Below are 12449 nucleotides of genomic sequence, written 5' to 3' on the forward strand. Positions count from 1 at the left end.
AATGCTTCCTGTTTTTTCTCTGTCTTGGCTCTGACTGTTCTACTCTCTCTACTGAGATGTCTCTTCCACGTCTGTGGTTCTGTGTGCTGAGTGCCGTAGCTGTTAATCGCACCCTAGTCCATCATCAAGTTCTTTTTTAAGACTTTCTCTTCACTGCTATTTGTTTCCTGCATTATACCACTTAACCTTGTCTTTCTCTTCAACATGTCTACGTAACTTATTATGGGCTTTCTTTTCCATCTCTCTAACTTTTGGCGCAAGAGGAGTCACAATTTTTTCCTCTCTGCCCCACCCTTGATCATCACACAACGCTATCCAACATTTATCAATCTCTTTCTGTCTTTTCTTTCCGTCTTCTGGCTCAGTCTGTGCTAATAAGCATATTTGTAACCTTTTGCCATCTGCACTACATTATGGTCGGACACCCGTACTCATCACATTCTTTCTGAAATTCAGCCATTCTACTCACAATTATTATTCGCAGTTTTCAACAATTACACAGTATTTTCCCGCACAGTTAAATCACTTTCACACTAATTTTCACCTCAACAATTGCATTCACTTTAAAACATTCAAACGTATAACAGACAATTTTATACACTTTTATATTTCTTTCACAGTATTACAGTTATTCAGTTTCAATCGGTGCTTTATGAGAATACCGTCTCAAAGGACTTCCAAGCCAATCTGGTGCTTTGTGAGAATACCGTCTCACGGGACTCCAACCCAATCTGGTTTTTTATGAGAATACCGTCTCAATGGGTTCCAAACCAATCTGGTACTTTGTGAGAATACCGTCTCACGGGACTCCAACCCAACAATTCTACGACGCAACGTCTCAAAATCCAATGTTTTTCTATGACGCAACGTCTTTTCACATCTGATTTATTTAAAACCTGTGTTTTACGTATTTTACCAGTATCTTCTTTCTTACAGAATGTTCATCTAGTTCAACACAACAATTTGAGTATATTCAAAAGCAGAATTTCGATTAAACAGGCTTCTGCTTACCTCTGTTTGTTTAAGGTCGACCTGTGTGTTGAACCGGACTCCGTTCTGTTCCCTCACTTGCAAATGTGCTGATGTCTGTTCAAAAATCACGTCACGGGTCACCAATTGTTGGACTTTAAGCTCTACCAAATTGAGCAATTGTCAAGAATAGGTTAATCATGAAGAACAAGCTTTGGGTTCAGATGATCCATACACAGCAACAAATATTCAACATTAAGATGTAGTTACTTGACCCCTGCTTAAGGATTTGCTCCAAACACAACGCGTTACGTTATTAAATAAATCTAAATACGGTCTCTGTATTGGGATTCTAGACATCCCCCAAGGAGTGTCTAAAAACAGTCTCTGGCGACAATAACTTCCAATCTTCCAGTAAAAAACACTAAAAAGTTTTATACTTTTTACAGATCAACACTCTGATTATCTAACGTGTGATATTCATTTCATACTGTGTTTACTAGATTACTCCCCAATTCCTTTCCCTACAGCACCCACTGAGAACAAAGCACACGAAAAACCACACAGCCATAACAATGAAAACCTTAGATTGATCTTCTACCATCTGATAATTCATACGAGACAATGATAGTGTTAATCTAGCAGTATGTATTAAGGTGATCTGCAATCAAGTTGGCATGACAAATTAGATGACGTTCAGGAAGGTTAGCTATAACTCAAAATAATTTGTACTATAAAGTTAGCTTTGGATTTCGAGAATTTAAAATTCATTCATACTGCACATAAATCTGAGATCTAAATCTGATTCCCGTCTCTTGCCCTAAACCTCCCGTCTCATGCTCAGCTTTTTTATTGTAAGACGAGAGGCTTAAGCAGTTATTCAGAATTGTACTAACTAATCATTGGTTTTTACATGTAGGAGTACAAGCTGGGTTGCAACTCCAAAGAACAGCTCAATCACATTTAGATTACGTCGTTTTCCCGTGATAAATTTGAGACGATACTCCTGTCGGGGCACTCTCTAACCATAGGTAACGTCACTGACCCATTACAGTTCTGTCCCAACTATCATGCAAACAACACTGTAATTTTGCAACCTGTAGTTGTAATAGCCTTATATATAAGACTTCAAAATCTTTCAGTAAAAAACACTCAATCATCTAATGACTTTAATTATGCAGCATTGTTTCTTAATCCTATGTTCAATAAAACACATCAAAACTCATGATTATACTTAAAATATATGCAATGGATTAATTCATAACTCTGTGTGTGTTTAGTTGGTTAGACTCGTCAAAACGAGCTGTGATGATTCTGCACGTACACACAGTTAGTTCCTCTTCTGCGGTTAAGCTAGTTTCCTGTTTTTCTGTCTACAACAGTCTAATATTACACAAAATTTTCACTGAGCAACACAGCAAACACATTTAAACAAACACAATGCAATGATTATTAACGAAATTCACTTATTGATTATATAGTAATTCCTTCATACTCATATTCTGAATAATATTTCCACAAAACACCTTTGAGTAACAAATGAATATAGGTAGTCAACTAAGGCGGTGAAAATATTTTCACATTAATGGGTGTTGATCAGGGTCAAAATATTACAAGGGCTTGGACAAAAATGCCACAAGCATTTGAATAGAATGACCCAAGATTAGGACATGGGTTCTAAAAAAATGACATTAACTTATGGCAAGAACCACTCATATGTTGATTGTATCACTTACAGTGTTAGCTTTGGATTTGTGCTGAGACATTATAAAAAAATATTTGAACATACTACTACTGTCAACCGGTTTATATTAATTTCTGAGAATCAGTTATATTTGGGAATGGCTAGACCACGTGTACAACTCCGGTAAAAGTGCCATTTGTCCTGCCTCAAGACGGCTCGCTTCTCAAATAGGCTTGTTCAGTGTTTTTTAAGTGGGGTTTGAAGGAAACTCTCAGGATAACATTAGTTGTGTTGGACTTTTAAGGCAGTCCTGCATGTTCAGAAATTTGAAGAGACAATTTGCTCAAAAGTAATATAAGGTTTTATTTATCAGATGTAAAAAGTTATAACAAAGCTTTGGGTTGTCAGACGACCTCTGAAAAGCCAACAACCACAAGCGTACAAATCAACAATATTTATATGTATGTATCGTCGTTCTTCTTCTCCGGTGATAACCAATCATTGTACGCCACGATCCTTTACTCCTCCTTTGTCTTGGGTGCTATCTCTCTAGCAACCAATCATTAGGTACCACGTCCATCTGACTCCATTTCACCAACTTGTTCCTGTAACACAACTTGTCATGCAAAACAATTTCTTTGCAAATATGTTTGGCAACCTGCGGTCAGTTGCTAATTTGAGGAAGTGCCTGTCCAGAGACAGTTCCATATCGCAAAACAACATGTAAAAATACTTTCAGTAAAAAACTCAATCATCTAATGCTTTTAATTATGCAGCATTGTTTCTTAATCCTATGATTCAATAAGACACATCAAAACTCATGGTTATACTTAAAACATATGCAATGGATTAATTCATAACTCTGTGTGTGTCAGTTGGTTAGACTCATCAAAAACTAGCTGTGATGATTCTTGCACGTACGCACAGTCAACTTCCTCTCCTGCGGTTAAGCTAGCTTCCTGTTTTTCTGTTGCAAGCAGTCTAATTTTAAACAGAAACTTCCACTGAGCAACACAGCAAACACATTTAAACAAACACAATGCAATGATTATTAATGAAATTCACTTATTGATTATATAGTAATTCCTTCATACTCATATTCTGAATAATATTTCCACAGTTGCCCAGCAGGAGCCGAATTTGACACCTCTGGACTCGACCCTAATCATAAATGTCCTAAACATACTTACCCACTCAGTCTGAAGCGGCTCTGCACTACCTGTCATTACTTACAAGTAAAACTATTACACTAACGAACCCACGTGTTGATCGACCAACATACAAAACGGTAGTCCTCAGAGCCAGGAGTCGTCATAGATGGATAAGCGTAAACCTACAAAAAATTGTGCATTCTGTTTGCTCCAAGAGAAAAAAAGTCAACTGTTGGTGTTCTTTGATTTTTGGATAAATGAATTACAGCTGGCAGTATATACACTGACCAAAATTATAAACGCAACACTTTTGTTTTTGCCCCCATTTTTTCATGAGCTGAACTCAAAGATTAATTTTTCTATGTACACAAAAGACCCATTTCCCTCAAATATTGTTCAAAAATCTGTCTAAATCTGTGTTAGTGAGCACTTCTCCTTTGCCGAGATAATCCATCCACCTCACAGGTGTGGCATATCAAGATGCTGATTAGACAGCATGATTATTGCACAGGTGTGCCTTAGGCTGGCCACAATAAAAGGCCTGAGATGGGTTTTAAGTAGTTTTTTGAATGTTGTGAGAGATGTGGTTGACCGGACCGTTAGGAAGAATGTTCCACCAGGAAGGAGTTGTGAATGAGAATGAGCGGGAAAGCGATTTACTGCCCTTTTGAAAAGGCAATACAAGACGCTGCTGGTTTGCTGTAGGCAGGGATCTTGATGGGGTGTAGGAGGGTATGAAAGTATGTCGGTGCAGATCCAGTGATAGTCCTGTAGGCAAGCATTAGTGACTTGAATCTGATACGGGCTTCAACCGGTATGTCTGATGGGTATAGGGGTGGGGTTGGTGGGTTGTTTTGATCATACAGTATACTGTACTGTTTGGGGTCTCTTTTGTTTTTCCTTTCTCTTTGTATATTACAAAACTTGAAATAAACGTTCTGAGGGCTTGACTTGAAATATTTGTACGCCAGTGGGTGTTAATTAACTTGATTAAGTTTTTCTTCGGATGAAACGAAGAAAGGGTCCGGATCCGACCCGCGGTCCGTCAATTGAGGATGACTGCTCTACACATCTTAGTGTTTCCACAGGTCTTTTTTCTTGAATAAGGCCTGACAATCTGGGCAGGGAAGGAAATCAGGAATGACTGCATCTGCAGTTTGCTGTCGCCACGTAATAATGTAAAAGTCTTGGAAACTGGAAGTGGGGAGATTATGATAGTAATGGTTCCGAATCTGTTCAAGAAAAATTATCCTTTTCTTTGAACCTTTGAGAAAACTCGAGGCTTTTGCAACTTTGGTTTCACTTGAATGTGTTCTTTCAAGATGTCTAGAGATCTTACCTTGTGCCTTTTCAAAGTACACATAGTACTGTTTTTGTTTCAAATACGTTTGCCTTCAGGATTTAGCTCACTTGTTTTGATTGTCATTTTTCTTTGACGTTTTCCATTTGAATTCTTGACTTTATCAGCTGTATGAAATATTGTCTTTTATTGTCTTTCGAATGGTCTTTTCAATCTCTGACTCTACTGAATCAAGGTCAGTAGACTCTTCCGCTTAAGGAATATAGACTGGGTCATTGCACTCCTCTAGATCACTTGAGTCCTCGTTGCTCTGGTTCGACTTCTGTTAACAAAAAAAATTAAACCTTTCATGTAGGGCAGGAAACGCCTCTGTCGGGTCTTGGAGTCTGTGAGTGAGCGGCAGAGAGAAGCAGCACATTCAGTTTATTGTACGGCGGCCGGCTTGTGAATGTACAAAACAGCATTTCCAAAACCTCCACTGTGTAGGGAACTTTTTCCTCGTCGAAGCAGAGACCAGGAGATGTTGGGATATCTTTCATACAGAAGTTCTCTTTATTGAGGACTCGCTGTACGTCGCTGTAGTCATCCAAGTCTGACTTTTAGTTCAGTACAGTAGAGTTTTATACCTTTCAAGGGGGCGGTATACATAGAGGTGGAGATGATTTACACAAAGCATGCAAATGCAATACAGGAATCAGCCCATTACCGGAATTGTCCCAGCCAAGGTCTCATCAGCATGCTAATCCAATCAGCCTGGCAGTATTGCCCATACCTTCACATTATCATAGAGACAAAGGCTTAGCTGTGCCTTAAAGCTTAACATTCAACTTTAACTTGGGACCCTGCCCAATGGTCAGGAAGTGAATAAAGACAAAAGGGTAATGTCTCAGACATCTGGGCTGCCTGACTTGATCTTCTTAGAATGTCATCGTCTTTACCTCAAAATGTGAAACATAATGTACATAACTTTAACCTAGATATAACATTGTATAAATTTGTAATCCCAACAACTGTTATCGACTATTAGGACATATAAGCACGAACACNTTTTCTCCATTATTCATCATTGGAGTTTGGGTTCCTCGCCACAGCAGAGCAGTGCAGTGTTGGCTTGCTCACCGGGAGACTGCATTTATTTATTTATTTATTCATTTATTTATTAGATATTATTTATTATAATGATCTTGCTTGGTCTATAAACACCATGCACTGTGCTGTGTTTTACCTTTCTGTGTTTTTCTTATTTGCTCCTGTAAAGCTGCTTTGGAACAATGCACATTGTGAAAAGCGCTATATAAATAAAATTGAATTGAATTGAATAGATCCTGAAGCTCAGGGCATCTCTCACTCACTCTCTGGAGGTAAGGCCAGTACTTGCATGCAACATCCATAGCAAAGAATTTCACCGGCTTACAAGCCATTTTTTTTTGGAGGTACAGAGGGTAAGCAAAAACCTCCCCCCTGAACATATTAAGGGCACAAAGAAGAACACCATGCCGACAAACGGCAAGTTCTAGGCCCTCCTCATCTACTTTGCTGGAGGACTTCTGTGATGTTTCTCGTGCTGCTGACCACTGTCCCCCACAGACACCTCTTCCAGAGACCTAAAACATGGAAGATGGTTAACAGTCCAAGCAAACTCCTATGTAGGACATGGTATTTTACAAGTAAATATAGTGATGCAAGTTGTGCAAATTTACATGGCTGGTCGAGGAATGGACATAGTCTACGAATCTTGCTACATCATCATCCTTGGCTATGAAGACACCATTAAAGATGGCTTGTTCCTCTGATCTAAATAGACACATATTGCCTTTTAATATTCGTATGATTTTCATTGTGATTTTCAGCAAAGTTATTTTCAAAATGATGAACTGTCAATCTAAACACTGTATTTTTTTTAAGTACCTTGCTGCACTCTTGAATCTATAATGCTTACGGTTTCCATCAACAGAGACCGCAAGCATGTTTGGGGTGCATGCTGGGCAGTTAAAGTGGTCTTCCCGGATGACTTTGTCCATTTCAAATCGGACAGCCTCCCACTCCAAAAAGCTTTTTCTGAAGCTGTCTGCTATGACCTTTCCAGTCTGTTTCAAAAGAGTAAAGTAAAAGCGAAACAGTAAAACAGATCAAGAAATTAAAGACCACTCTACATTGTAATAAGATGCTCTAAAATGGATAAAACATTGGGATGTGTGTACTACTTCCATGACCTCTGATAATAAACATCAAAGGAAAGGAACCTGAAGAAGAACCTGACAGTCTACATCTGTAGCCAAAGAAATGTTTCCAAATGAACATTTCTGTGATCAGCAAATGATATTGGGGAGAAAACATCAAAGTCAATAGCCAAATCTTAGAACTCAATGGAGTAGATTTTGAGGTCTTCAGAAGGACCCTTTTTTCATAAAACACTCAGTGCAAACTACATGACAGCACGAGTTGCTAGCTGTTTATACACCTCTGACAAAGGGTCTAAATTTAACACACAAACTTTTCCCTAAACAGAGTAAATGTTCATGTGTACTTGACCTCATACTATAATTGTGAGTTACTCTAAGATTGTCACCACAAATACTTACACGGCCAAAGCGGACAGTTCGTTGATCTAGCATTCTAAGAAATGCTTGGCTGGACATCCCAGGTGCTGCCATCTTCAACTCCTCAAAGGAAAATAGGATGTCTGTAGCATACACTGTTGAAAATTGAGAAGTAGCAGGCCAGTAGTCATTATGGACCAGCTCATCCACTCCAGCACTCCATGTGGCTTGACATACCTCACATTTCAACTCTGGCAAGTTGAGATCATATCGGCCTGGGACAAGGAAAGAAATATATATGCACACTTAATTCAGACACTGAAGTGGGAAACTTTGACTTTCAGGAGGACACTTGCGAGGTTTCCATGAAACTTATTTGCATTTGATGTTGGCATTAATGAAAACTCAGCTCAAGAATATGCGTATCTGTGTTTGTTTCCATCAACTGTGTAATGTGAATTAAAATGGACATTAGACTAATCAAGAGACGTGTTCTGACCAGCTGTGGGATCAAAATTTCTCCAGGGCAACATCTATGGATAGAAACATGGTAAGTGTGCATATATGCTAATTAAACTGTTTCCATCAACTTTAATTGCATTATGCCTTATTCACATCAAGAGTTAATCCACCCCCCTCAAGCGAATCAAATTTATATTTGCATTAAGGGACTGATCCGCATCTGCAGTTGTTTCCAATTGAATTTCGTATGCGCATTTCAAATTCAAATTAACAAGTTGGATGGAAACTCAGCCTTAAATACTTTTAAAGGCGGGGTAACAATTTCTGTATTACGCTTTAGACAACTGAGTCGGGCCGAGTACCAAGACAAACTTGTAGCCAATCAGCAGTAAGGTGCACAGTGCACAGGGCGGACATTAGCCGAGCCAAGCGCTGATTAAAGAGAAAGATGGGGGTAGAGGTGTGTTTGTTTTTGTTTTGATTTGAACATCAACAATGGCTAAGAGAAATTGGACACCCCGCCTTTAAGGACTTAAATACAAAGGGCTAAACAAGGTAGCAAAGAACGGGTGAAATAAGGCAGGGACTGACAAGAGTAATAATCACAGAACTAGACACAGGCGAGGAGCAGAGACAGGAACACATGGCAGGGATAAACAAAAGAGAACATGGAGCACAAGACCAGGAAATAGACAAAGGGAACACAGGAAGTAACACAAGGAGCATACATGATGGATAGTGGAACAGGACGAGACAGTATATGACATCACAATCAGAAGAAGGAAGAAAGTGGTTCATGTCAGATGGGTGTATTTTAGAAATTGCTGATCTACTGGATTATGATACACAAGCATTTAATGGGTTTACAAAGAATGATCCTAAAAAGACTAATTATCCACATATTATCTTTATCTATTATAGTTTCTGGGGGGGTGGCACACAATATTTTAGCAAATATTTAATTGCTGTGACAATTTTGGCTCTTAAGGTTTTCTTGATACAATGTTGCAGTATTGTAAGACACTCATTATGACAGAGGAAAAGAAAAGTTGAATAATTGTGTGCCCAATCCAAGGAAGCAAAGGAAGTACATCTTCTGCTTTGTTCTTTTAAAGATAAATTCTATATTATCTTTCCAGCTTAACAGGTTACCTATACATCCATACACATTGGGAGTGGCAGAAAGGTGTCTAGCCTATACAAACTTGGCTGGGAGGTAAATATACTTTTTCATTCAACAGGACAGTGAAGAGTGACAGAAAGTGAGAGGGTACATATGGGGTGGGATCAGGGAATAGCTGAGGGTGAAATTCGGCAGTCACTTGAGCGGAAGTGACGCCTATCCCCAAAGTTCTCCTTACCATTCATTGTAACCACAGCAATGGGTTTTCCAGTGATGACACTTAAGCTCTGAGGACAGCTACATATTCTCCCTGGCATCTCCAAGGGTACAAGACACACTTGAAAAAAAAGAAGCATTTATGAGAATAGTTAGAGGATAGAAGATAACGACTAACATGCGTATTTACTGTCAGCTTTTTAAGACCAGATATTCTTCATGTACTCATCGACTGATCAGAAATGATTTAGGTTTTAGTATTTAGTTTTCCAGGTGATAACTGGAATTAACAAGTGATAAAATCTCTCAAAAACTACAACTTACCGCACTGGGTAAGAACCTTCTCCACAAAACAGGATGTCGGAGGCAATGGCTGAAAGAAGCCTTCTCTAATTGAGTCCCTGTTGTGGAAGACTTGAGCCTTGTGGATGCTGCTGTCACAACGGGCACAGAGGAAGGGGTGTGGTCGACAGTCACAACAATGGATCATAGCTGGACTGGAGTAACATTTCTGGCAGACTGGACTTGCCACATGCTGCTTAGCCACCATTTTGTCCACCAACCAGGGCCTCACTTTCGCCCACCACCCTGAGACAAGACTTTTTCTCACTGACCAATCACTGGAAGCTTGTGGTGGTGTTTCTTTGTCATCTAAATCTTCACCCAGTGAGCGCTTTAGTTCTTGAAGGAAAGACTCTGTTAAAACAATGGACAGTATTCAAAAACAACAGGTTATTCAACAAAAGAGTATATCACTGAACAACAGTCATTCTGAAGTGTGTAATAACCGTGTTATCTATTGTACTAACAAAAAAATATGGAATGTGTATTACATTCCTATTATAAATGAACATACTGTTTACAGTGCAGGGACAAAATAGGACATACCAGCGTTTATGTGAGAAAAGTCATTGGTCATTTCCACACTGGTTTCCGGAGCCCTGAAAGGGGAACCACCTGTCTTTCCAGTTTGTCTGAGGCTAAGACCTGCTGTAGCAGAAAAAAAACATATTTTACAATTAGAAACACATACATTTACATTTATTCATTTGTCAGACGCTTTTATCCAAAGCAACTTACAAGTAGGGTCCAACTCTCTAACCACTAGGCCACAACTGACCCAACATACATTACCATGACTGCCTTTTAAACATAATGACACAGTTTTAGCATTGCTTTTCCTTATGTAAAATAATAATAATCATATATTTTCTAATTCAGACCCATGACTTGGTGACATGTTTATATATCATTCCAAAAGGTAGAATTAGATCTAGATATATAATCTATATCTTAATTAACATGAATGAAAAGAAAGACTGACCTGCTCGCTTTCTGGAGAATCTTGGCCTCCCATAAATAATGTTCCCTCCACTGTCCCTCTTAATCCACCTCACAGATGGCTGGCTGGTGGATGGCTGGATGGATGATGCTGCCTCTTGTTGCATGTGGATGACCTCATGCAGCCTTTGGAGTTCATCCATGTCTTCTGCCTGGTTGACAAGACTGTTGACCTCCTCCAAGAGCTGGTTCATCTTAGGATCTGACATGGTGCACAAGAACACGCAAAAGTGCACAAGAACAAACACACCACTAAGAGGGGAGAGGACGGGATGGGAGGGAATAGATAGAGAGAGAGAACAATACAAAAACGAGAAGAGGGAGAATGACAATACAAACGTGGCTCTTAAAAGTGCCTTTTGTAGTCAGCTGCTATTTATTAGTAGATAAATTGTATTTGAGAACCTGTTGATAAAGAGAAAAATAAATCAGTATAGAATTGATAACTAAACTACACATTACAATACACTAACACAAAATGGTTTATTATCTCCGTAGGGACAGTCCATAGGTGTTTTTATACTGTACAAACTTTATATTTTATCCCCTAACCCAACCCCTAAACCTAAAGATCATAGAAAACTTATTGGATTTTAAGATTTTTTTTAAATGTTGTTCTTTACGATTTATGTACAAGCTTTTTTGCCCATGGGGACCTCAATATTCGTCCCCACGGTAACAGGAGTCCCCATGAGTTGGTGCGCGTTCAGCTTTAGGTCCCCACCGGGATATATATCTTTAGGTTCTTTGCAGACACTTTTATCCAAATTATGATTATGAATATGGCAGTAGAATGTGGCACAACTCGTAAGCAACTAGGCTACTTAGTTGCAACAAAGAATATCATATTTGAAATCGGATATGCCTATCACACCTATTTTAATTTTGTCACCAACAGTGCCTAACCCTTGGCTAACTTTTATCTAACAATTTGTAGCACCATGCGCACATTTCATTTGGTGCAACAAGGTTATGCCCATCTCAATACCATGACATCGCTACAGTGCGCTAAAATATTACCAAACACAACAACTTTATGGCATGAGCTGATTGTTTTTGATAAGCAAGGATCTAATATGTCTAATTCTAGATTGAGTGCAATACTTACGTATGGAAATCGAAAAACGCAATGGTGCTTGGGATCGTCGCATGCAATGATGTATCACTGCTGAAGTAGTTGATTGGCCAACGTGAAGTAGGGTACAGATGCAAGAACAATTATTATTATTATATTATTATATACAACAGATAGGTCCGGTCGAACAATTTATCAATTTCTAATCTATTTTGGGGGCGGACAATGAACGAACAGAAATGAAAACTAAACGGTAGAAAACACAATTCGATGTCTTAAAACTTCGTTAGTTGGTAATGGAACCAATATAAAAGCAATATAACAAATATACCGGGCAAAACGCTTTTTTATAAAGAGCGCAAATCGATTTTGACCCCATGCTTGCTTCAAAATCCGACGTTGAGGGTCTGACCCATTTAAAAAAAGTCTATCCTCTGTAGCCTAAAACCTGTTGTATTTTATCGCAAGATAATGCCTACATCTAGCAAAGTTATTTGTGATTATGACCATGAAAACCGAAACTTTCCAGCACACGCGAGAGATTCGTTAGTTGACCCCCGCGTCAGAATCCGAAGACGGCCATCTACG

At 38.9% G+C, this 12449-nt stretch overlaps 1 protein-coding gene across 1 annotated transcript; it reads right to left on the minus strand.

Moving 5' to 3' along the window:
* Positions 1-1473: 1473 nt before the first annotated feature.
* Positions 1474-12157, minus strand: LOC130553020 (uncharacterized). Its single transcript, XM_057331758.1, has 10 exons — positions 11895-12157; positions 10770-11191; positions 10334-10435; positions 9770-10141; positions 9468-9566; positions 7687-7919; positions 7013-7191; positions 6805-6898; positions 6444-6708; positions 1474-1505 (listed from the first exon to the last, which is right to left on the minus strand). Exons 2-10 carry the CDS (start codon positions 10993-10995, stop codon positions 1474-1476), a joined length of 1602 nt encoding a protein of 533 aa, XP_057187741.1. The 5' UTR covers positions 10996-11191; positions 11895-12157.
* Between the last annotated feature and the right edge of the window lie 292 nt (positions 12158-12449).

Source organism: Triplophysa rosa, linkage group LG4 (assembly GCF_024868665.1).
Source record: "Triplophysa rosa linkage group LG4, Trosa_1v2, whole genome shotgun sequence".
NCBI classification, from domain to species: Eukaryota; Metazoa; Chordata; class Actinopteri; order Cypriniformes; family Nemacheilidae; genus Triplophysa; species Triplophysa rosa.

Coding starts and splice junctions, on each gene's coding strand:
- LOC130553020 (XM_057331758.1), bottom strand. CDS start 10,995: ATGTCAGATCCTAAGATGAACCAGCTCTTGGAGGAGGTCAACAGTCTT. Junction 10,436..10,769: donor ATTCTCCAGAAAGCGAGCAG/GTCAGTCTTTCT, acceptor TTTCTGCTACAG/CAGGTCTTAGCCTCAGACAA. Junction 6,899..7,012: donor AGATTCAAGAGTGCAGCAAG/GTACTTAAAAAA, acceptor GTGTCTATTTAG/ATCAGAGGAACAAGCCATCT.